Source organism: Planococcus citri, chromosome 5, assembly GCF_950023065.1.
Source record: "Planococcus citri chromosome 5, ihPlaCitr1.1, whole genome shotgun sequence".
NCBI lineage: Eukaryota > Metazoa > Arthropoda > Insecta > Hemiptera > Pseudococcidae > Planococcus > Planococcus citri.
This window is the reverse complement of record NC_088681.1, coordinates 71,015,449-71,042,541: the sequence shown is the minus strand read 5'-3', so window position 1 is coordinate 71,042,541 and position 27,093 is coordinate 71,015,449. Positions and strand designations below refer to the sequence as shown.

General features: G+C 35.5%; 2 protein-coding genes across 4 annotated transcripts in view; one reads left to right on the top strand and one right to left on the bottom strand.

The window, feature by feature from the left end:
• The window catches only part of S6kII (Ribosomal protein S6 kinase II), a 277,023-nt gene that overhangs the window by 134,056 nt on the left and 115,874 nt on the right, over positions 1–27,093 (bottom strand). The window contains exons 1-3 of one of the 3 annotated variants that reach the window (XM_065369803.1): positions 25,634–26,064; positions 25,212–25,261; positions 707–757 (exon numbers count right to left, since the gene is read on the bottom strand). In XM_065369803.1, coding sequence (XP_065225875.1) covers positions 707–757; positions 25,212–25,261; positions 25,634–25,667 — 135 coding nt within the window. In that variant the 5' untranslated portion in view covers positions 25,668–26,064. Of the gene's footprint in view, positions 1–706; positions 758–25,211; positions 25,262–25,633; positions 26,065–27,093 lie in introns of those variants that run through there. The other 2 variants (XM_065369802.1, XM_065369809.1) reach the window with 2 other exon arrangements.
• On the top strand, positions 5,932–7,300 carry LOC135848706 (uncharacterized). The gene is made up of 2 exons (XM_065368672.1): positions 5,932–6,272; positions 6,590–7,300. Exons 1-2 carry the CDS (start codon positions 6,048–6,050, stop codon positions 7,061–7,063), a joined length of 699 nt encoding a protein of 232 aa, XP_065224744.1. The 5' UTR covers positions 5,932–6,047; the 3' UTR covers positions 7,064–7,300.

The following is a 27,093-nucleotide window of genomic DNA, read 5'->3' as shown; positions in this document are numbered from 1 at the left end:
GAAGAAACACCACCCCCGCGTTAAACGCCATCGCCACAACCACCCTTATCACAACACAATATTCAGCGGCGGTCGAGAGGGAGAGGGACGAGCGAGACGATTAACAACGACGCTGCTATTTTCTCTCAATCGAAATGGAACTGAACCTCGTTAGATAACCATTTCCATCTTCAACAATTTTTTTTCCTTCTACAACTGAAAAGTAATTTGCGCCCACTCGGTTTTGACTCGCGTTCTATTTCCTTTTTAGCTCGAGCCATTTATCCCGTCCGCATCGCCGCGCCGCGCCCCGCGCCCGCGCCACGCCGCTTAAAATTACCGCCTCGACGATGTCAAAGTAATTTTCGAACGGGGCCGTAAATTTTACACAAATCGTTCCATGTTTCTGGCTGAATGTTAGCGTAAAAGTCTAGTCTAGCATTCGAAAACTCGGTTCGAAGACCGATGGGGAAAAAAAGAAAGAAAAAAAGGTCGAAAAATCAGACTCCGACTCCATCATTGCGAAACGATTCAATTGTATAATACAACCTGAAATAGCAACGTTTTTTTCCTCCTCTTTCGCTGCTTCTTTCCATCGTCGTTTACGAGTATTTCCAACAATAATATCCTTAAGTACTTTATCATTACGTCTTGCTATATAGTTGAAAATAAATTTTTAACCATAAAAATACGACAATAACGTAAATAAATAATTCATACCGCTTACCCCGATAGTTTCCGATGGCTGATCTAAGACCATTTCTTCCGTGCTGGTAGACTGAAATCAAAATATTTCCGCACAGTTACAAATATGTAAGGTACTCGTAAGTCGTAATACGTATAATATACGATAAGTAAAATGAAAATTTATTCTAACGGTACATTTGATATTAATATTGTCGCGTCGTCGTCGTGCCGGGTTAGTGCCGCTTCTCTACCACTAATAAATTAAGAGATTACCGTTCGCATTTAGATGTACATTTTTTGTTCATTTTGCAAAATACTTACGTAAAAGCGCAATAACCTCTACACCTACGAGTAATATAGATACAGTGATCCGTGTTCTGTTTCAAATGAATTACGAAATTACAAAAAATACCCATAGTATAATACTCGTTTTCGACTACACTACGTTATATACGAGTATAATACAATTAATTCGGGCATTTTGCAGCTTATTTTTCCTGCCTGCCACACGAAAATTTGATAAAATTTCAAAACACTCTCGACAAACGAATCCTCGAATTCGCTTTCTTATTTTATAGCCAGGTATACGCAGCGACAGCCAAAATGAACTGAAATCTTCGCTTTAACGCTACCGTTAAAGGTGCCTTTCCATTCCACTACCTAAATTACAATTTTTTCATCGTTATCGGTGTCGTTTTCACGGTGCGATTAAATTCGAAACGAAACGAAACGAAACGAAACGAACGAGTCGTTTCGTAAGCTGAATAGCATAATACGAGCACGCCTCCGAGAGGGAGAAAGCGTGTTTATTTAAATTACCTACCCGGTAAACGAATTTAAAATTTGATCTAAAAATTATACGAGAACGAAGAAATTTGTTAAGCTAGTTCGAATTATACTTATAGTACAAAATTAAGCGAACGTTTCCGACGGAAAGAGACGATTATCGTTCTATTTTCAAACCGGTAATTTGGTTTTAATTTTTCTTCGCCATATGACACGTTAAAGAAAACCCGCAGTCTGGCAGCACACAGCGCAAATTAAAATCTTGTTTCGAAGAAAAAGAATGAAAATTTTATTATTATTCGGTTCAGCGCAATAGCGCTATTCACGAATTTTACAAATGGAATACATTGAAAAAAAAAACTTAAGAAAGAAAAGAGTTAAGGTAAAGTACCAGTTAAGTATGGAAAGATTTTTCAACAATTTTTTTTTGAGCCCAATTTTGAACCTTATTTCAATCTGATGGTTTGTATGTGTAAAATGAAGCTTTCTGCACAAAATATATGAAAAACAAATTTTTTTATCAAAACCTCTATTTTACAGAGCCATTTAAAAAACCCTCAAATTATCCGCAACCGGACTTCGAGCCCGGTTACGGATAATTCAACCATTTCTTACGAAAAAAAATACACGCGTTGAATACACCCTGAACTATCATACTACCTTGTCGGAACAAAAAAAATTTTTTGATTCCAAGTTTTTCAAAAAAAAAAAAAAAAAAAGTACCAATTGAGGATAGAAAAATCCATTATCCGCAACCGGGCCCCATCTGGAATAAGTTCAAATTTGGTGCTATTTTACTAAGAAACGGATTTTATTGTAATTAAGAACAATCAAGGCTATGAAAACTTATATAAAAAAAAAAATTCAAGAAAACATTGTATTGAGGATAGGTCCGAACTAAAAAATTTGGGGTCCAGTTGCGGATAGGTCCCGCTTGTTTCACAAAACTTCATCAAATGGAGATAGTAAGTATGAAATTTACTCTACATTACAATTTTAACACCCCCTGAAGACGACTTCAGATGGGTTCAAGTCATTTTAGAGCCTCCAGCGACTTTTTTGAAAATTACTGGAGCCTCCAGTAGTTTTTTGAAACTTGAAATCACCCCATTTCATCAAACTGAGATGGAGAGTCGAAATTCGTTCTGCAAATTAATTTCAATACGATACAAAGTGGATTGCTGGTGGATTTCAAGTCGTTTTGGAGCCTCCAGCGACTTTTTGAAAGGTTGCATGGCGTTTTTTTGGAAAATTGAAATTGCCTAAAAGTACGTAACTGGAAGCTTCAAGACCATTTGAAACCACCACGTAGTCTGCGAAGTAAATTTCAGCTTGCCAACTCCATTTGATAAATTAATGTTGCCGGAATTTCAAGTATCAAAAATCTACTGGAGGCTCCAGTAATTTTCAAAAAAGTCGCTGGAGGCTCTAAAATGACTTGAACCCATCTGAAGTCGTCTTCAGAAGGTGTTAAAATTGGAATGTAGAGTAAATTTCATATTACTATCTCCATTTGATGAAATTTTGTGAAAATTTAAAGTTTCGAAAATCGGCTGAAGGCTTCAGGAATTTTCAAAAAGTCGCTGGAGGCTCCAAAACGACTTGAAATCCACCAGCAGCCACTTCGTAGCGTATTGAAATTAGTTTTTAGAATAAATTTCAGCTTTACAACTCCAATTTGATGGAATTTTGTGGGAATTTCGAGTTTCAAAAATCTGCTGGAGGCTCCAGAACTGCTCAAAACGGGTTGAAACCGTTTCCAATCGATTTAGCATGTCGAAAATAGGGTATACCCCAAATTTCAGCTTTCTGCGTTAATTTGGTAACATTTTGATTTTTTCCCTCATTTTTGGCCTAAATTGGATTTTTATAAATTCACCAAAAATCGAAAAACGCACGTTAGCACTTGAAATTTTGACAGGTGATAAATTTTTGCATGATCTTTCGATCTACCTTTGAAGGTTTGGAAAATTTCGTGCAAGTCCTATGTTGAAACGTAAAATCTGCGATTTCGGCTGACCTGTCAATCAAAATGGCCGCCATTTTGTAAGTAAGGCCAACTTTTTTTTGGGCAAGTTTGCTTTAAAATGTTCCTTAGGATGTCCCCTTTGAGAAAAAAACTGTTTCGGAGGATCGGCGGGGGGGGGGGGGGGTGCAATTACTCCTATTGTCATATGCCGGACTATGATGACGGCGAAAAAAAAAACAAATTTTCATAAGATTTAGTGATATGAAATCTGAAATTTTGATTTCCAGAATGTCTCATAGGGATTTGTTGATTGAAAATCACTCCCTTCCAAAATATTTTCAACCCCCCCCCCCCTTCATTTGAAGATCTTTCTTTTGGCTTGGACTTCGTAATTTTTTGCATTGGAATATACGTTTTCATCAAGAATACAGTTTCTTCAAATATCAAAAACTCCGGTAACTCGAAGCAAAGTCTGTTTCCCTTCAACTCCCCACACGACTCAATGTAAAATTCACTTCTTTACCTCGAAATAAAAAGTCCAAAACCTCCGATAACTCGAAGTAAAATTTTTAAAAAATATGTATTTTTTATCTTTACCTACCTATGTGTGGAAAACCAAATTTCCCACTTTTTTTCATTTTTCACTACTTTTCAATAAAAATTGCTGAAAATCACTACTTTTTCACTGCATTCACTACCTATAGATACTCTGCATAAATCAATCGATAATCCCTGAAGATCAATTTGCGTGCAAATGTCCAAAATTTCTTTCATGCGAGCACAAAGCGGAGGCGTGACGAATTGATTGATGTGTTCTGGAGAAGACAGGGGGAAACTAACATTTCTTCAACTTTTTTAAGCCAGATTTTCCCAATTACTTACTTTAGAATCCCACCCCCCCCCCCTCCAAACGGAGTTTTCTGGCCAATTGGTCAGATGTGGTTCGAACAAATGTTGGAAACAAAAATGTTGAATAATTTAAAATTTTCAAAAATGATTATTTTATACAAAAAAATTGAACAGGGGGGGAGAAGACACACCTCTCAACACCTTCCCCCTCCACCGGCACAAAAGAATTTTCTCTCGCGAATATTGAAAAAAAAATTAAATCCGCGAATTCATTCGAGGTTCTAGAGCAGCTGAAAGCTATCATCAATCAATTCAAGAGGTCGAAAATAGGGTACAAACATGAATTCATCTTTTGGTCACAATTTCATCAAATTTTGATTTTCTCCCATAAAAAATGATTCGAATTTCAATTCTTAGCAATTCGCCAAAAATTCAAAAAATAAAATTCCGGAATTCTATACAAAATCAGCCCAATTTTGGGTTCATGTCCCCCCCCCCATTTTTCTCGTAATTTTTTTGTAGGTTCCTTATGAATGAAAATCGCGATCATTGACCCACCCACCATCTTTCCCCCGCCCAACGAATTGGCAAAAATATTCAAAAATGGACATCGTACAAAATACCATCTTAAAATTTTGGGGCTCATTATTTCCTCTTCAGCTCGAGAGTTATTAAGGACCAAAATTGCTCCTCGATCCGTACCTCGTACAAATATGCCTTTTCAGCGTTTACTTTTGCGAAATGTGAGCGCTTATATTTCCTTATTCGAGGGTGAAGTAAAATTCTTCTTTTTACATAACAACGTAATATTTATCCTTAATTCCGAATTTCATTCTCTCCCCTGAAATATTCGGTTTATTTTTATCTGTTTCGTAAGAAAATATTTACAAATCCACGCCGCAAAAACACAGAAAAACATACCTAAGAACGACGCGAATTCATCGAAATTTTGAAAAGAAAAACGTTGATCAAGTTTATGATACCCAGTATGTCAAAAAATTCGTCTGAAATATTTTACAGTTTTTCTCTTCCGATACCATACAAAAAATATGATAAAATTTCCATAAATGACGACAATTTCTCCAGAACGTGTTTTGTAGAAAATTTTGAGATAAAAAAACTCAAACAGTGGATTTGCAAGGGATACGGCGAAATGGTGAAAGATCGCGTGTAATCGATACTGTCGCCGTAAGTATATACGTAAATTCTTCGCTCGTAATTTCAAAATGAAAAATGTGCACACGAATGACGATTCCGGTCACGTCTAGTTGACTTCCGCGAAATACGAAAAATACATTTCGACTCGTATAATTTGACGCGCGCGGCGCGAAAATCTCGTTCAAAGGTGTACACTCCGGGGCAGTGGAGGGGAGGGGGATGATGCGAGACGCGCGGAAATTACAAAAAAAAAACGAGGAAAAATGGAAAAATATGACCGGTAAAGTCAAAAGGATGAGGCGGCGCAGCGTGACAGCGTTAATCCCATTTTTAATTTGTTTTCGTTATCTCGTTTCAGGGGCGGCGAGACAAATAAGCGAACTTATTATTAATAATTCGGCCGAGTATCGCGTAACCTAATTATAAACGAGCCATCTGATAAGATATGCGTAAAGATGCGCGTTTATGGGGCACATTTTTCAAGTAGCTAGATAAAATACGTTTTCAAGTTCACATTTTAGCGCACGAAACAAAATCAAAGGCGGTGGCGGACGCTTTAGCTGTGTTGAGAATTCGCGTCCGTTGAAAATGTAAAAAAATTGTCCGAAAACAATGCACAATGCGTCGTATTATTGCCGTCACTCGCGTCACGTTTGGAATTACCACCTCGATTCTGGTATTCGCGAGCTTTTCTCACCAGCAGTCGAGCTGTGAGAATCAACCGGTCCGACAATCCGGTAAAAATCCATATTTATCGTCCGATGGAACTGGCGATGATGAAAATGTATCTCAAACAGGACAAAATCAAGCTGAAGCAATCGACTCGTGGGAAGAAAGAGACAGAGTAAGTGCACTATCAGTGCTGGAACTTGGTAGAAAAAAACTTATTTTGCTAAATTTTTATGCATTTGGGCAAAAAAAAGCAGAATTCCTTTTTTAAATTTCGGCTCACAATCAGAATCAGAACTTTTCTGCAAAGTGGTCAAAAAAATGAGGAACTCATTTTCGAGACTTATGCTGATTTATGCATTTAAAAAAAAATCAACCGAGTTCAAATCTCTACTTTTATTTCCACCATTTCACTGCAAAATTAAAATCCTAACCAATCGTAACATTAATTTTTACTCATCCGTGTTTTTTTTTCTTTCACCACACATTTAGCAACGACTGCTCCACGACATAGAAAAGAAGAAAAATCTCATCATGTTCGGACTGGATAGCACTGATATGGACGATCATTCATTGCGAATGCTGGTCGTTCAAATGTTACAAGCTACGGAAATAAATTTCGAATCTTCCGAAGTGGTATCTATCCAAAAGCTGCCCAAAAACAGATTCCCACACCCGCCCATTTTAGTGAAATTGATATCAGGCAGTCTGCAATCGATGATCATACGAAATAAGGTAAAACTGCATCAGTACAACATCAGATTAGAGCACGATTTGGATTCGAAAACTATTCGCAAACAAAAACGTTTGCTGCCTCTGCGAAACAAATTACTCGAAGCGCATTTGCCGCAAGTTTTCATCAGATATGGTAAACTTTTCGTTAACAATCGAGTTCTCAACAGCCAAGAAGTCGAGCAATATGCTCAACAGTACGGTGTGAAATTAGCACCTCGAAGTCGTCGTTGATACTGTATACAAACACGACTTACTCTTAGTCATCGAGAGAGGCTTCAACATTATAGAGCTATCGAATACAACGAGTAGATAGATAAGCTCGAATATTTCGGCAACTGATCGAGAAAGTGTCGATTCGATTTCATCACCGCCTCGTTCGCCTTGTTCCGGCGCACTTTCATTTTCGAATATCCTTATTTTAAATCTTGTACATGTAAATAGAATTTTCCATTATATTATTATCGCCGACGTTATTGATATTCTCCAACATTGTAGATTGCAATCTGCAATCTGTGTCCGGAACTCCGGATACGTACACCATGGCATGGCATACTGAGTCATCCAATCGAAAATAAACCAAACCAAAACGAGATATAAATCAAAAATTCTCGAAAAATTTACAACGTACGAGTATCTAAACGTTGGTGTTTCAAAATAAGTATATTTTATTTCTAATAAACCACAATTATTTAAAACTGAAACACGGTGAAAAAATATAAATAAATTCGAAATTATTGAAAATCAGAATTTAGCCGAGTCCATCGTCGAATAAATTAATTGCAAATTGATATCGGATTCGAAAATTGAGGTTTTTCACCCTCTTTCACGACGAATATTTCAACAAAATGACGAAAACAATAAACCATAAAATGGAATTTATGCCTGCCGTAATTGAATTCAGCCTGCAAGGCTCGCTGAAGATACAAGGTACTCACACTGTCAGTGTCAGATCGACAAAAATCCGCAGTTTTTTTTTTTACAACATTGTCACGACGATGACTGTACACGAAAAAATTATCTTCTCGTTCGGTCCATCGAATAAATTATAAGCGCCTCGCCGGTCGCACAGCGCAACAAAATGGAGATTAGTCTTCTCGATAAAGCATTAATAATAATTGACGTTGCGATCGTGAAATGTACTCGACGAAGCAATTTCGTCAAGTACCACTAGTACCACTACATATCAACAACGTTTATGTTTGAAAGCGAAAAATAAAAAAAAAATTCCCTTCGTTATCAAACGCGCAAAACTGTTCTCGACAATTCAAATTGAAACTTTACCAAGTCGTCGTTTTCTTCAGACAAAAACCAACTCGTATATTTGCGACGACTTTTTTCGAATTAATTATTCAGTCGTTGTCAATTCCATTTCAATTAGAATAAATGCCGGGTTATTTTTTATACGCCCCTCTTATTCGTCGATGGTCGCGCAAATTACCGCCAATCGATTTAGTTTATGGAAAATGAAAAAAAGTTTGTACCCACTATATTATGGTTTTTGGATTGTCCAGCCGTTTTCGGCCCTCAAGAGCCATATTTTTCAATTTTCGCTCCCGACTCGAAATTAATAGATCTTCGAGGTATTTCAAAAACCAAATCGTGAATTTTAAAAAAATTCAGTATCTGAAATATTCTGAACATAGCGTCGCATCGTTCCATTGTTTTTGTACATGTACAGAATCAAATTTTTTCTGCCTACTACGTAAATGCCTCCCCTACAATAACAAAAATTCATCGCACCCTCGAGGTATCCCGCATTATTCGTCCGCCTCTAGAATGTAGCGAATTTGCAAATACATTCAGCTCACGATCAAATTTCGACAACGCACCACGTCTTAATTTACCAACAAAAAAAAAATGATAATTTTTTCGATTGATTTGTATTTTTTTTCGCGAAAGACAAACGATAAGTAACAGCAGCAAAGACTATAGAAAAATTTTCGAGTCGCTCAGGTATTTACGTTAGCGTCGCCAAAATTCAATATTTATCTAAGAAACGAATACCGCCGCTGGTCGCGTCGTCATTTCGTCAAAGAAACGAATAAGCAAAAAAATTTTCAACTCGAAAATAATATTATCCGACGAGGTTTCACACCGGTGCCGCCGTAAGCAGAGCTATATAGTATCGCAAAAATTTATATCGAAATACAGTGGAATTTGGATAACTCGAAGTAAAATTCCGTTCCTCTTCAATTTCGAGTTATGTATTCAAGTTCCCCTGCATTCGTAAAAATGTTACGCGCAGAGTTGAAATCATTATACAGGGTGAATTAAAAAGCTACGGTTTCTACAAGTGGGTAAGTAAGTACAACTTCAGTATCATGTTACATAATGTATAATCAATTAAATTAAGGGGCACAAAGATGCAATCATTTTCAAATTCTCTGTAATAAAAATTAGGTACCAGTACTTAATCTACCGTAGTTCACCCGAAATTATCGGCAATATTCATCAAACAATACCAACATTACCCACCAAAAAATTACACCACTAATTCACAAAAAAATAGTTAAATACCAGTAATTCACTAAATAAAAATTACCATTTTTTTTTTTTTAGTAAATTACTGTTGTAGCCCGGCACTAAAATCATAGCTGTAAACCAACGAATATAGAAAAATACACAAACGCATAGTCGAATGTGTTTATTAACTCGTCTTGGATGTATATGACATTTTTCATTCACAAAATTAATATTATGAACGGACTATTGGTCCGGGGTACCAGAACTGTAATTCCTATCTCATAACAGAAGAAGGTACTTGAAGAACTTCATCTAGGTCATATGGGCACTACTAAGATGAAAACTTTGAGCAGAAATTTCTGTTATTGGTCAAATATTGACAAGGATATTGAAAACTTTGTAAAAGCTTGCTAAAATTGTCAGCAAAAATTACAAAATCCTAAACCTGAAGTTCACCCATGGAAATTCGCTACAATGCCATGGTCCAGGTTACATACTGATTATGCCGAATACAAAAAGAAATAAAATTCTACCTACTACAAGTTGTAGATGTGTATTCAAAATGGTTAGAGGTGATTCCAATGTCTTCAACTACCAGTGAAGCGACAATTATTGCTCCACGTAATATTTTCTCTCGCTTTGGGTTACCAATAACCTTGGTCTACGATAATGGCCCCCAATTCGCTTCCACAGAATTCTCTAAATTCACCCGAAAGAATGGTATTCATCATTTGTTCACGACAATTTACCATTCAAGAAGTAATGGCCAAGCTGAACATTATGTATGTATTTTCAAAGAAGCAATAAAAGCAGATGTAACTCACCCGATGCATCAACGTTTAGCCAAATTTTTATTTAGTTATTGACGAGCATCAAACAGTACTACAGGCCGCAGCCCAGCTGAATTGTTATTTGGTCGTAATTTACAATTGCGACTCGACCTCATGCGTTACAATCCATCTCATGATTTTCAAGGAAAAACGTCACCAACTGTGTCCATATTCCATAAATTCAAGGACAAAGACTCTGTACTGGTTCGCATGTTTGGCACTTAAAACAAATGGGCGCCTGCTATTATTACAAAAACCATTGGTTCATCTACCTACTTAGCCCAACTGGAAACAGGAGAAACAGTTCAAAGAAGTGCTGATCAAATATGAAATACTACTCCAACAACAACTGTAATTTCAACAACTCTGGAATTACCACAAATTTTGCATTACAAACTGGAGAGAGAGAAATCAATTCCATCCCATGCTCAATTGAGACGATCAGAATGAAATCGCAGACCTCCCAATTTCCTAAAATATGATTGATACCTTTCATAAGATGTAAAAATACCCATCTTTGCATTTTGTTTTAAAAACTTTATTTGTGTGTTTTAATTTTTATGACAGGGAGGAGTCTGGTAACTTAGAAACGTATTGTAGATGTATTTTACGTTTCTAGGGAGATAATCCGCTACATTATCTCCCGCTTCCTAATCGCTCGGTGGACAAACTAGCGATTTTCTCCCTTAAAAACGTAAAATATATTATGGAACAAGGGAAATAATGTGATCTTCAACCATTTTGAGTTACTTCCCTCGCTTCGCTCGGGAAATAAACCTCAAAATTTGTTGAAAATCACATTATCTCCCTAGTTGCATAATCTACTATTACAACTATGTACAGGGTGCCCAGAAATATCGAGCACGCCAAAGAAAGTTTTTCATTAAAAATATAGGTTGGCAACGTGAAATAGATGCATATGATTGGTGGAATGCTATCTCTCCAGTTCAACAACCAATCATGTGCTATCAATGCTATCATTATCATCATTCACTGTGACCAACCAAAGTATTTTAGTAGAAAACTTTTTTAGGGGTGCTCGATATTTCTGGGCACCCTGTACATATACCTACCTAACACTTTGAGATGATCATAAATCATCCGATAATGTCTCCAGTTTTAAACCTTGGTTTTTAGCACTCGTGGCTATATGATTTTAGCGCCGGTTACAACAATTGATTACCATCAGTATTTTACCAGAAACTGTGAGTACTCGTATTTACTAGTAACAAAAAATATGAACAATAATTTACCAAAAAAATATCAGCATTTTGCTTAAAATTACCATTAAGAATTACCAGTAGTTACCCTGTAAAAACCGGTAATTACTGAGTAATAAATGGTAATTAATTACCATGTAATAACCAGTATTTACTGAGTAATAACTGAGTAAATAACCTGTAATTACTAAGAAATTACCGGCAATTCTTCAAGAGATTTTAGGTAATTTACTAAGAAATTATCAATATTTTAATTATTATTTATACTGGTTATTTACCCAGGCATTGTAGCCAAATTCATCGAAAAAAAAAGTGACTTTGGTGACTTTCATCAGTGAAAAAAGTAACCAAAAAAGCGACCTTTTTTTTAAAAATTCCAGCGTTCAGGAGAGCAAAAAATCGAAAAACAAAAGCAAAAAAACGATCAATATCTCACCTAAAAACTATTACTTTATTCTACCGCCTGGCCTCATCAGAAAATCTGTTTTTTTTTCCAAATGTGAGAACGAGGAGTTCATTTTTTTATTTTTAAAATTTTAGAATTTGAATGATGTTTTTTTGAAGGAAGTTGATTTCGAAAATGAAAAAAGACAGGCTTAATCGAGGGCGAAAGCTCTTGAAAATTTGTATTTTAAGAGGCATAAAAATAATGGTTTTTTGTGAGAAGTTTATTTTTTGGCTTTAGAACTTGATTTAAAAAAAAAATAAATTTCCATCTTTATTTTGAAAAAGAAAAGAAAACAAGGGCAAAAGCTTTTGAAAATTGATGATTCGAAAAGTAAAAATTTGTGTTTTTAAAATTTTGAAATTGTTTAATAAAGAAAATTCGCATAAAATCCTTCGAAAATGAATTAAAAAAAGATAATTTGGATAAAAAACGATTTTTTTTGTTTAAAAAACAAAAAAAAATCAAAAAAGTGACTTTTTTGGAAGAAAAGTGACCAATAGTGACTTTTTGATGAATAAAGTTACCAAAAGTGACTTTTCGTGAAAAAAGTAACCAAGTCACTATAAAAGTGACCCGCCGCGATGCCTGTATTTACCAAGAAATGAGCAGTAATTCACCAAAAAATTACCAGTACTGAGTACACACACCGAAAGGCACTAACGTATGTAATAAAGACATTGAAATTGAATATTTGACCCCATTTTTCAAGCAAAAACCTCATTCATGTTCTGTTCGTCAAAAAATATCGGCTTTTTTATAGAGGATTGCGAAGTTGAGCAAAATCAAAAGCATTCAATAAAGCTAACTGTAAGCATTTAGGTAATCTCTACACGTAACATTATCCACATAACAGTACACGTTCGAAAGAGTGCATTGTACGAAAGCCAGCCTCAACAATCAATACTTAGTGTTTAAATTTGTTGCGCGAATTACCCGCCAAGCAAAAAAAAAAAACAACACAAATACACGTGTCCGTAATAATTTTCACATAAAAGCTAACAGTCTCGCAGCGATTATCTCAACTCATTTCAAGTCAATCAACCTCGAAAATTGAAGGTAACGACGCGATGTACTCTGTCTTTTATGCGAACATACTTTGTATATGTACATCATTCACATCAATCTATTTAAATCTGGTAGTTTCCACACGAATTTCAATCTTCTCGACTAATGAAAATAGAGATTAAATAGAACGTAGACGATTTTTGGAACTTTTTCTACACAAATTCTCCGCATTTGAGTTAGTTTAGCTTCGTCCAATAATTCTTCTAATTAAAATTCATCGCAAATTTCACTCGCTACGGCATGAACAGAAAGTAAAGATGATCCACTGAACCAGTCAATCACACACCATTCAAATTTCAGTTAAAGGTGAAGGATCATCCTCCCAGCCCCTTGCGCGAAAAAGCAGATCAGAGCAGAGCGCCTCAAAGATGAGTTAGAGCATCCTGACCACGAAAAACGAGTAAATTTATATTTTGGGGTGACAAAATAATCTTCAATCGAGTGTTCAAGAGAACAGCTGTGAATTATATGGGATTTTTTGAGAGCAAGGATCGGACAAAATTTCATGTTTATTATTTTTTTTAACAATGACCGTACTTTCGGAAGTCACAGAGGTGATCTCGACAATTGAAATTCTTCCTGAAAAAATGTCAATTGGAATTAAACAACGTATTGGAAAATGGACGACGAAACAGGAACACGAAAAATAGTTGCCGCTCCAATCTAATTTACATAGATTACACGCATTGTGACCTTTGACACGTTAAAAACGTATCATCGAGGCAGGCAACCGTCAGCGTCAGCATCACTATACGAGTACCCGTCGTCTTCTCCATCTCCATCTACACAATATACGAGTACAACGCAGCGTCGTACTATGTAATCGGATTAAATAGGCTATAACAGTATGTTTAGGTATGGTTCGAGAGGACTAGGAGAGGAATTTGTGTTTATAGTGGCCATATAGTCGTATATAACGGGTACGCATCGCCGAACTTATACTTTTGAACCGAGTGTACACTTGAAATTATATCAAAGAGCTGGTACTAAAATTGGACCTTTGATTCGGTAGCCGAGGCACAAACAGCAAAGAGGAAATATAATCGTCGAGCGGACGCGTATCTGCGTATTTTCATGCTACAACTTATATTAGGGAAAAGTATAAAGTTATACACGCGGACGGTGTTTTAAGTCTTAGCGTAAACGAGAAAAGTAATTCGAGCTGAAAAGAGGAAGGGACGCGGACGCGTTCGAGCGTCAGCCAAAAATTACCTATTTTCGAGCATTTCATCGCGTTCGTAAACGTAGCTGCGAACGAGCCACATCGCAGCAATTATTGCATCTAACTTTAAGCTGAGATAACCTCTATTCAAATACGAATTCTATACTTATTTCAAGAGTTTTTATACGAGCCCGAAGAATAATTTAACGAAAAAATTGGCAATTTTCTCATCAACAGTTAAAATGCTGGTGCCGGCAGGGTCTGGAGCAAGCAGTGCAGCAGCTCAAAGTTCGTACTTTGGCGCAATACTCGTACAACGGGGTAAAGGTGCAAAGTATCGGTAAAAGCGCCCATACTTGTGCCGAATAGTACCGCTTTAAAGCTGCTCGATATTTTCAATTTTCCAAAACAATGATTTCGCTTTCTCTCCCATCTATTCTCATATCGGCTGCTACATCTAGCGCCATCGCCATATTTCGGTGGAAAACTTATGAATAATAATAGAAAATTTGCCGGCTCGACTGCTTAGTGCCTGCACTGAATACTTCACCGTATCGCTATAGGTGCTCCTGCTGCGAATGTTAGCTATGAAGTTACTCAAGACCCTGTATATGAGTACCGGACGAGGCGGCATTTTTATCGCCTTCTTCCTATTATACGAGTAGATTCGATTTTTAGCCTCATTTTCATATTTATTGTCGAAAAAATACCAATTTTTTTACAATGATATCGATTTACGAGTGAAAAAGATCAGTTTTTAGACTCGTTTCATAACTCGATAAAGCGATTCAGTTGAAGCCACTTTAGATATTCATTTATTTTTATGTTCGATTGTTTTTTTTCTCTCTCTTCTTCTCAACATTGATGACCGAATAAGCTCACAGGCAGAATGAGATTCACTTAAAGGCGAATCAAGAGAATACGAGAGTAGGTATTTCCTTCTCTCTAAATTTGAAACAGTGAAATTTAGAGAGTTCAAAAAAATTTCAGATATGCATCCCGATACTCTTAGCAGTAATTAAAATGAAAGAGAAATCTATATAGTCCGGCATATGACAATATTATAGGAGTAATTGCACCCTCCCCCCCCCCCGCCGATCCTCCGGGACAGCTTTTTTCGGCGACATCCTAAGGAACATTTTAAAGCAAACTTGCCCAAAAAAAAGTTGGCCTTACTTACCAATTGAAGTTGAGTGCTGGTGGCTTTCAAGTTGTTTTGGAGCCTCCAGCGACTTTTTGAAAAGAACTGGAGGCTCCAGTAATTTTCAAAACAGTCGCTGGAGGCTCCAAAACGACTTGAAATTCACCTGCAGTACTTCGTAGCGTATTGAAATTAGTTCTTAGAATAAATTTCAGCTTTACAACTTCAATTTGATGGAATTTTGTGGGAATTTCGTGTTTCAAAAAACTGTAGGAGGCTCCAGAACTGCTCGAAACGGGTTGAAACCGTTTCCAATCGATTTGGCACGTCGAAAATAGGGTATATCCCAAATTTCAGCTTTCTTGGTCAATTTGGTAAAATTTTGATTTTTTCCCTCATTTTTGGCCTAAATTGGATTTTCAAAAATTCACCAAAAATCGAAAAACGCACTTTGGCACTTGAAATTTTGACCGTTGATAAATTTTTGCATGATCTTTCGATCTACATTTGTAAGGTTTGAAAAATTTCGTGCCACGTGTTGAAACGCAAAATCTGCGATTTCGGCTGATCTGTCAATCAAAATGGCCGCCATTTTGTAAGTAAGGCCAACTTTTTGTTGGGCAAGTTTGCTTTAAAATGTTCCTTAGGATGTCCCGGATGTCCCCTTTAGGAAAAAGTTGTCCCGGAAGATCAGCGGGGGGAGGGGGTGCAATTACTCCTATTGTCATATGCCGGACTAATACAGCGGTGCTTCTTTAGCCAATTTTGAAGAATTTCGAGAACAAAACTGGAAAGTGATTTTTGGAATTTCAATAAAGTGATCTCGCGACCCACCAAAACAGTTAGAATTGCGTCAGAAAATCAAAAATTTTAATGTATCATTTTTTTTTTTTTAGCAATTTCGACGAATTTTGAGCCCAAAATAAGGTCAGGATTGAAAAAGTGCAATGCGACTCATCAAAATGCATAACATTTTCAGTGAAAAGACAAACAGTTCTATCAAAATTTTTCCGAGCTTTTTAGAGAAATTGCAGCTTCTTTGGTTGATTTTAGGAAACTTTCGAAGAAGTGATTGTGGACAAAGAATACTTATTAGAACGTTTCCAAAAATTGAGACAAATTTTCTAAAAAACGAAAATTGTTGTAAATTTTTTAAAAGCGAGAATTTTTGACAGTTTTCAGCAAAAAGCAAGGCTTTTTGAGAATTATTGGTAAAAAAGTAGAATTTTTTGCAATTTTTGCCGAAAAAACGAGACATTGAATTTGTTGAAAATTTAAACATTATTTTGTAAAAAAAAAGAAAAAAAGGGAGGTATGTAATTTTAAAAATTAAAATGTTAATCATTCGCTAATTGAGAACAAACAATGTCGGACACAGAAAAGTTTCCGAAACAGAATCCCAAATTATCACATCCGAGAATTTAGTTAATACTTAATTAGACTTATAAAAGGATTTGTTCAGACCCTACCATTTCGTATCGTTCAATTTCAACATATGTCGAATGCCCTATCGGATGAAGATACAGAACACTGTAGACGCTAGTGAGGGTGAAATTTCACTCTCATTCGTTCACTCGTCGTCGGTACAATTCGCTAGTTTTTTTTTCTTCTTTTCCGCAACTAATCCTATCCTTTACATTTTATAGCGGAGGTCTAGGTATACACTATACGCAGTAGTACCTACACTACATGTATTTATTACATCGTCTGATGGACGTTCCGTAACCGTAATCCGTGATTGAACAGTCCAAATGAGGCTTGAAATTCACAAACGTACCAGAACACGAACCCTTGTCAATGTCTAATTGCTCACACTGCTCGTTAAAAGCTTCTCTGGTCTGTAAAACGCCGCGTTACATTGGTGGAATTATCCGATAATGCGATGCCGTTTGAGCAATATCGTTTTTTTTCCACCGCTGTAGTCTCAAAAACATAAATCTACCCCTATCTAAACGTGTAGTATTCCAATTATTGTAAGCATACGTGTCATATACAGAAACTAGGTTTGCCATAAAAGTGTATCAGGGTAGTAATATTTACAATTTATACATACAGTAACGTGTTGGTGTTATATGAATTGTAGGGTAAATGGAAGTTAGCCATAGTGTGCTCAGGATTTCAGGAACCTGAGATTTTGGGCATAATATAATTACATATTATGTACCAATTGAATGATTTCCCAAAACATTCAAGTTTGAATTGTTAAAACCCTAAAATATGCACATTTTTCAGCTTTCTGATTGAAAAAATAAATTTCTGAAAATTTTTCATTCTATGAAATATCATAGGTTTTGTGCAATTTTTCTTCTTCAAAATTTCTATTAAAAAATTAAAATTTTTTCGCATTTGAACGTAATTTTTGATGCTCCAAAATACAAACGTTTTGCTTTCGTAAGTCTACCTACATGTACATAGGTACTTCGTAGTGCATCTTTTGTGGCTTTTGTAGTTCAATTCCTTTGAAAATGGATTTATAACGATGAATTCAATTACGTAGGTGGATAGCTCCTCAAAATACATAGATAGCTACCTGTAGGTAGCAAGTTAATAACAGATTGTTGATGATAGTATGACGTGAAGTGACATAGGAATAACATCAAAGCGACTTTTACTCGATAAACCAAGTTCGTATGACGAATAGGTAAATATCTGCGGTGCTTATAACTAATATTTATTTACCATAAGGTAATGAACGAAGAAGTTACAGGAATACGCTGTTTACAAAGAGAATTTTTTTCTCCTCTAATAATTTTGCAATAACGACACGACGAATAACGATGACGCAACACGTAGCCTTACTTTGAACGCTATAGAGGAGAATAAGAGGGTGAAATTTCATTTAGAGATTCATCGAGTAGAAAAACCAATAGACCAATACGCAAGCAAAGCATAAAAATCTTGCTAAACAGAGATGGGAAGTTGAAAAGAAAAACTTGACTCTTTTAATACCGAATTTCATCGATTAAAAATACTACCATTATAGTCGAAACGCCTCATTCCTGCAAATATTCGAATTAAAAATGTAATTTTGCACACTTCATTGAGAACTTGTTTCACTTCAAAGGGCCAAATAACCTTTCTGTACGAGTATCCACAATTAATACGCCATACAGAAAAACGAATATCACTCTTATTTGTACACAACGTACGAAGAGGGTCTATCAGGTCCTCGGAATGAGTCTTCATGATCGACTTCCAATTCGGCTAACAAGGAGGAAGGGGGAGGGGGTGCATCCCAACTGGTAAAAAAAAATTGAACCAGAAGGAGCTAAACCACTAAAATTTCAGGGACCGAAGTGCACTTTTCCATTTTTGGTGAATTTTTAAAAATTAACTTGGAAAGCTGAGGTCTGCTACATACCATGTTTCGACCAACCCCCCCCCGCCCCTCAACACACACACAATCGATTGAAAATCATATCGAGCCGTTTTGAGCAGTTTTGGAGCCTCTAGTTGATTTTTGAAAGCTAAAATTTTCACAAAATATCAACCTACACAGCAGTTAGAAAGCTGAAATTCACCCAATCACTTCCTAGTAAAAAAAAGACAATTTTGTGTGAAAAAAATGTAATAATGTTCAGTAGAAAATCACAAAAATTCTCATTTCAGCGAGAAAAAAGCAATATTTTTTAGCGGGAAATGACAACTATTAGTGAAAAAGCGACATTTTTAGTTGAAAAAATTACTTACCATTAATTTCGAATAATACAGGATGTCCGAGAATCGTCTGCCAAAATTCAACTGTAGATCGTCCTCGAGGAGACGAACAAAAAACGTTATTACGACTGGTTGCCTATCTTGTGAATTGAAGGAGCCACGTGCTTCGCAAAAATCGAATACTACTAATTTCGAAAAAATCATCAAAAATAAGGAAACGTTTGAATCATTTAAATGATGCCCATAACACATAGTACTCGAGTAGACGAACAAAAAATATCATTATGACAGACTGCCCATCTTCAAAATTGAAGGAGCAACCTTTATTCAAAATTTCTAAATTTAGGATGCTTCAAATTCAAATTTTCAAATTGTTTTGGCGCCTTCAATTTCGAAGATAGGCAATTTGTTATAATAATATTTTTTGTTCGTCCATTTGAGCACTATGGATTACTGAAGTCATTTCAATGAAGCAGACATTTTCTTACCATCTGTAAATTGAAGTAATTGAACAATTTTTGGCCAAAAATGTACCAATTTTGAAAAATTCCTCAAAAATGAGAAAATGTTTGGATCATTTCAGTGACTCCACTAACTCATAGTATTTGAGTGGACAAACAAAAAAGTTATTATGAGAAATTGCCTATCTTCGAAATTGAAGGGGCCAACACAATTTGAAAATATGAAATTTTCAAAATCTAGGGCACTACAAATTTGGAAATTTTGAATCAAGTTTGCCCCTTCAATTTTGAAGATAGGCAATCAGTCATAATAATATTTTTTGTTCGTCTACTCGAGTACTATGGGTTATGGGCATCATGAATGATTCAAACATTTCCTTATTTTTGATGATTTTTTTCAAAAATGAGTAAATTTCGATTTTTGCGAGGCACGTGGCTCCTTCAATTCACAAAATAGGCAACCAGTCGTAATAACGTTTTTTGTTCGTCTTCTCGAGGACGATCTACAGTTGAATTTTGGCATACGATTCTCGGAACGCCCTGTGTACAAAATGTGACCATTTTAGTAAGAAGAAATACATATTTTTCGCTTTAAAAAAATCTTTTCTCGGTGAAAAATATAACTTAAGATGTTTTGATTTTTTTGGGAGTTGAGGGAAGGTGGAAGGGGAGAAATGTGACTGAGAAACCATATGATGTTTGGGTTTGGGTAAAAAGTACAATTTTGAAGGAAAAAAAATCATAATTTTTACTTGTCAAAATATGAAAAACTTGTTTAATCAAATCACACTTTACGATTTTTAAATTTTTTTCCCTGCAATTTTTTGTCAAATGCATGATCTGTTAAACACCTTGTGTCAGAAATCAATTTTGAAAAAATGGTAACAATTTTTATAGTAATTTTCGAGAATCTGGAATCTCCAGAATATCGCTGGAGTTTCCAGGATGGCTTGAAATCACGTTCAATCACGAGCATTTCAAAGCAGCCGAGACCTCACTTAGCATCGCGCTATGCGCATGCGCGTGGACTTGCCATAATATTCTTATCCTCCTGTATATGTATATTTTCGTATTTTCAACTATTTTTCATCTTCGATAATCGTTTTTTTGCAAAATGTTTTTAAAATGTAAGTATTTTTTACCATATTATGAATGTTTCGTTTCGTTAGGCCGGTGTTAATCTGTTTCTGTTCCATATGTTGTAAATCATTCGCCCATCATAGCAGCTAAGTCGTCACAAGAAAAAGGCGCATCAAACCGAAATCGAAAATGAGAAGAAAACGTTCATTTGTGACCATTGTGGATTCGAATGTTCCAACAAAAAAATCCTCATTCGACACATGAAGGATAATCATTTACCTAAACTAAACCCAAACGGAAAAGTAAGAGTGCATTTGTGTCTATACTATTCCTAATTCACAATGTTGAATTTCTTATTAAAATGTGATGTTGTGGTTTTGAAACATTAAAAATTTGAAAAAAAAATAGTTTTCATTTTTAAAATAAAACGACAAAACATACATATAAAATTAAAAATTAGTAGTCTGAAATAGAAATGAAGAGTCGATCATCAAAAATTAATCTCTGAAGGATCAGAATTCAGAATTCTGTCTTAAGCTGCTATGATGGGCGAATGATTTACAACATATGGAACAGAAACAGATTAACACCGGCCTAACGAAACATTCATATGGTAAAAAATACTTACATTTTAAAAACATTTTGCAAAAAAACGATTATCGAAGATGAAAAATAGTTGAAAATATGAAAATATACACGTACATGAGGATAAGAATATTATGGCAAGTCCACGCGCATGCGCAAAGCGCGATGCTAAGTGAGGTCTCGGCTGTTTTGAAATGCTCGTTCCAAACTCATTGGATAAAATTTTAACTTTCAAAAATCTACTGGAGCCTCCAGAACTGCTCGAAACCGTTCGAACCGGTTTTTAATCGAAGGAGGGGAGGGGGGTCGGAAATGAGGTACAAACGGTTTAGCTATTCGGGCTCATTTGGTGCAATTTTGTTTTTCCCCATTTTTGATTCAAATTTATTTCAAAGATCAATTTTAACTTTACTGGTTGATTCCCAAAACTTGATAAACCACAACTCGTACCTACCTACTCAAATATTTTGAGAACGATCATTCGTGACTGCAATTTTTGAATTTCAACACAAAACGTGAGATGAAAACTCACACGAATTTCCATCTGGACTAGACTAAGTACATAAAACGCAGATACCGTATATTGAATCGAGTTTGTTTTCACTCGGTTTGAAAGCTCATAATGTACTAGCACACAGAAGGGCAGTAGTCGGGTATACCTACTTACAGTATTTCCTGTTTAATTATCGTATAATTAGCACGGATTGGCGTTTGGTAGGTATAGGTAATAGGTATGGTATACGTTCGAGCTACGCTTTCACAACGCTTGATTGAAAATTTACGCTTTTGTTTCTGATAACAGCATTATAACGATGGTCGAATGCTAGACTGCTACATCGTACAATATACAGCTTGTTTATACCTGCAGCCAGCTTTAATATTTCATTCGGCATAAAGCTTTTGGTATTCGTGCAGCTTATGCCATGCTACGCTATTGTTTTGACGCCATTAGCAACGCTCATGCAGAAATCTAAATGCCGGAATTCGTTTTCGATTCATCTCTTCGCAAATGGATGAATAATGCCAATGCTACCTACCTACAAGTATATAATGGCCAGCATGTAGTTTCCCGGCCAGGGATTACGAAAGATTTATAATCTTCGAGGCGTCGTCGTCGTCGGTTGACTTTTTGATTCGTTCGAGAATCGTTTCCGCTTTCAAAAGCATTTCGTTTACTTAAAATTTCAGCCTGCGAGAGGAAGCGAAGGAGTTAGCAACAAATGCTCAAAAACATAGCCTATTTCGTCCATGTTTCCTATTCCGCGCATTGTAAGTCATTTTTATATTGCAATACGGAAAAATTAACCACGTCAATGCCAAACAGCGAAACCAAAGACATTTCTAAGGTTTCGTACAACTTTGATTTCAATACGGTCACGTCGTCGTGGTCGTCGTAGTTCGTTCAGTAGTCCGACTGAGCGATATAATCTTCTTCGTTTACCTGTTGAAGTTGAAGTATCAACGACTATACGATAACGAATAGCTGACGTTGTTGGCAGCCAAGAGCTAACCGTAGCGTTGCCATGTTTTTAATTGAAAAGGTTTACTTTTTTCTTTTCCTTCGCTTCTTTTTTTTTTCACCCAACACTCAGTTCAACCGAGTTCTCACATTCTTGCGTAAACATTTACCAACAGCTATCTTCGCCTTCGCCTCTCCGTACAAAAAATTTTCGACTTTACGGGGTCGCACTCGCAGCCGCATCGTTCGCCACTTTATTCCTTCGTCTAATAGTTTGTTTTTATAAGTTTCCGTGCACCGAGTAACAATAACAAAATGCTTATTCTCTTCGGTGTATTTTTAATACGACGACGCGGTTAATTTAGCTTCCTTGTTTTTCTCAAATTTTTTCGGTCTTTCGAATAATGCTCGTTCGAATGAAAATACGGAAGATGGTACAGGCTTTCCAAGTCTACCCCCTCCACTTCCCTTCCCCTGGAAAAAAAACCACAGGGAACGGGAGTTTCGGCACAGCACACCAGAGTACGTACTTCAATATTCCACAACTTCTTCAAAATCCGCGCATATTTTCTCATCCTATGAAGGAGAAAAGGGGAAAGGGAGGGGGGAGTGGTCGAGTCAAAAAAGTTCACATTTTGTTTTTCCATCCATAATTTTCCCAATTTTCCAGATTTTTTTTAAATGTTCCAAAAAATGGAAGTGCATCAACAAAAAATTTCGATTGGGGGGGGGGGAGAGGAGATTACACAAGTGAGGTACAGAGTTGAGGAAAAACAAGAAAAAAACACACAAATTCATGCTAAAAGTGGTTGAAAACGGAGATCATTTTCATTTTTTTCCAAAAAAAGTAACTTTAGTAACCATAAAAAATAACCAAAAAGAAACTGAAAAAGTGACAAAACACGAGCAAAACATTCTAATGCAGAAAAAAATAATCGAAAAAACCAGAACTTCTCGTTTATTAATTAAAATGCAAAAGCAAAAAGCAAAACTTTCTGGCAATTATTGTCAAAAAAGTGAACTTTTTAGCAATTTTTCAATTAAAAAAGCGAGTTTTTTGACAACTTTGGGCAACAAAGTGAGAATTATGCAATTACTGGCAAAAAGCGAGACTTTTGGCTAACTTTTTGAAAAAAAAAGACTTGGATACTAAGTGGAAAGCACTTTGCAAAAAAAAAAAAAAAAAAAAAAAAACGAGATTTTGTTTAAAAGAAAGACTTTACAATTTTAGCAAAACGTACGCCTGTTTGACAATAATTACCTATCGGTCAAAAAATTATATTTTTTCGTAATTTACGCCAAAAAAAGTTGGACCATATTGCCACTTTTTGGTAATCTTTTGCAAAAAAGCTCAATATTTGAATACTCAATTTTTTTTCAAGTATGATTTTTTAGAAATTTTTCTAAAAAGCAAAAGGTTTGACAATTTTTGGCAAAAAGCAAAATTTTTTACCATTTTAGCAAAAAAGAAGACGTTTTGTAAATTATTGGCAGAAAAATGATACGTTATTGCAATTTTTGTCAAAAAAGCGATAATTTTTTCTATTCTTGACAATTTGGACAATTTTTGCTGGCAAAAAGTGAGACTTTTAGACATTTTGTGAAAAAATGAGGCTTCTTGAAATTTTTTTGAGAGAAAGTACAACTTTCAGCAAAAAAAAAAGGATTTTATACTCGATGCTGATCATGGAAAATTTTTGGAAAAAATTCAACAAAATGTCGACTGCAGAAATGAACAAATCACGCCAAACCTGTTTCGAGCGAGTTGCCAGACAGTACAATTTTGAATTTTCGAGACTCCAGCGAGTGTTCACATTCATCTAGGTGGGGGGGGGGGGGGGGGGGGTGTCCAAAAAATGAACTTTACAACTCATAATATTTCCCGACATTCATTGTAGACCCTCTGGACAGTTTTGGAAATTCATTTTTCATACCTCCAGAGCCATTTGAAATTTAGGGAGTAATTTGAAAACTATTTGGAAGCTTCAGAAAAGTCAACTTGCGATTTGCGAATCGTTAGACACATCATACGATTTCCTGCTGAAAAACTGCTCGTTATACTCGTATCATACCTCTTTCGAAGATTAATTTTGAAGAAATTATTCGCAAAGATTCACTTCGCTCGCATAAATTAATGCTTAGTGAAAACAAGTTCAAAAATCGCTCTCAAAACAGTCGTTTTTTTCCTTCAAATTTCTCAAATTTGAAACAATTACTGGAGAAACTTTCATACATCTCATTAGCTCATTATCTATACTCGAACTCGCGTTTTGACATAATTTCGCCAGCACAATAAGTAAAATATGATAAACACACGCACATCCTACGTTAAGGGCATCAAAAAGTTGGAGAAAGAAAAATAAAAAAAGGGGAAAATACATCTACCAGCCGGTATAGAAAAAATTATACGAGTAAGCATTTCGAAAGACGTTTATTATCGAATTTTCGATATTTTTTCTTCGCCAGTAAAGTCGCAACAGCGTATTTTTCAGTTTTTCATCGATTCCACTCGAATAGCCAAACATAAAAAACAATACAAATCAATGAATTCTCACGGTAAATTAGTTTCGAACAAACGAATATTTCTCTACAAAGCTTCTACATGGACGAGGGAAAAAAAAACATTCTACACGCAAAAGTAGGTATACACAAGCGAGCTGGAGCTACGAGTAAAAGCGTTCCTTTGACAGATGAGACCAAACGAGTACGAGGAAAACTGTTGCCGGAGAAGTGCTTACGAAGAAAGTGAAACGATATAAAAAACGACAAGGCGACAATAATAAGGATGAATAAGAAACCGATACATACAGATGAAGACGAAATCTTCATTATCCTGATCGACTTCGCCACATCGTTTACTGTAAAACAAAAGCTATCGTAAACATCAACGAAGTTTTCCATAACTACTACGAGTAGATTCTCATTGAGTTCCGTGTAATACGAGTAGTATACCGGAAAAAATTCTAATCCCAAGACCATCGTATCGGATATGACTCGTCTTTTCAAGTATTTCTCAAACCAATGCGATGAATAAAATGATATTATTATAATAATAAGCGACATTGTGATACAGCTACCTCATCAGTCTAGAGAGAACAGTATCGTTATCTACTGCCAAGCGGTAGTGATCACGTAAAATGAGAAGAAAATTGATAATTACTTCACGTACTACGATAATAATTATTATTATTAAGTATTTTAGAACGAGAACGAGTAAAACACATTATTACCTCGGCCTCTTCTTTTATTTGTATTCGCTGCCATGGATCTAAATTATCGTGTAGTCCGGCCAAAGGCATCACTTTCGGCGAATTATTTATAATATCGTTGCATTTGAACAAAACACTACAAAACATCGACAGTTTAAAAGCAACAGGACTATTTGAACGACTAATGCATAACGTTCATGTTTACTGATAGCGTATCGCTTCGCTTATATTTTTTTCGTCGACATGCGCGTTCCTTCTAACACTTTACTAACACAACAACCATTTACCGATACACCGACACAAAAACACACAAAACACGTAAACGAACGCAAACACGGGGCTTTAATTATTACGAATAATTAATTAAATTGTTAACTACGCAACAATTAAACAAAATAAAAAGATCTCGTACATCAGCTTCGACGTACAATAGAAATAAATACCGAACTAATCTTTCTCGATCTTGATCCGTGTGATTATCATCGCCAATCATGATTCATCCAAAATGTGGAAAATATGAACGTTAGTTTTAGTACTTTGAGACGCGACACCTTTAATGTGGAGCACATTCAGTTTTTCATTTTTATTTTTTAAAAAAATCAGAAGCATTTTTTTTTATGAGTAATATTTTAGCAGAACGAACTATCGAATTAATTTATTATTCTCATGTTCCACATCAAAATGACAAATTATTTAATCATTCATCTATAAATAATACATACAAATATGATAAAATTGATCAACTACTGAAGATTTTGTTTTAGGTTTCAATTTTCAGTATTCGTTTTCTTTTCAGTTTCAAGTTCGGTGCAAAATTTGCATTTGAAAGTCACTATTGAGTATTGATACATGGAAATGGTAAAATTCATTATTAAATATTATTAATTTGCGCATTCAAAGTTTCCAATATAAAGTTTCAGTTGTCGGTTTAGGTTTGGAAGTTGAGTTTATACTACGAAGAATCAATCGGTATATTATCACTTCACTTCTACCAGTTTTTGGTTTTCCAACCCATTTTTTTTTTCGTTCGAAGAAGATTAATTTTCTGGTTTAAATACTAAAAGTTTTCAAAAAATTAAAAACAAATTAGAAGAGATAAATACCTAATAGAACTAGGATAACTTGGATAGATCAAAAACGCGTCAATTCACTCAAAACATTTTCATTTCTTTTGAACTGAAATAAATCGAACCCAACGCGTAATATTTTGCTATTACAACTCGAAATCTACGGTAACAGATGTAAGATCCATTTCTATTCATCTTTGAGGTATCCAAGTTCAACTCTATTATTTTATACGTCAATTTGTGTTGTTCTGGTGCTCATTTACGAACACGATACTAGTTATAATATGTAGGGTAGGTATAATATAATAATATTCAAATACAACGAATCAACAATCAACGATCAATAATACTAAACTAAATAATTGCACATTATGCATTCTTTTTCGAGATTTCGATATTTAACTGGTAAAATAA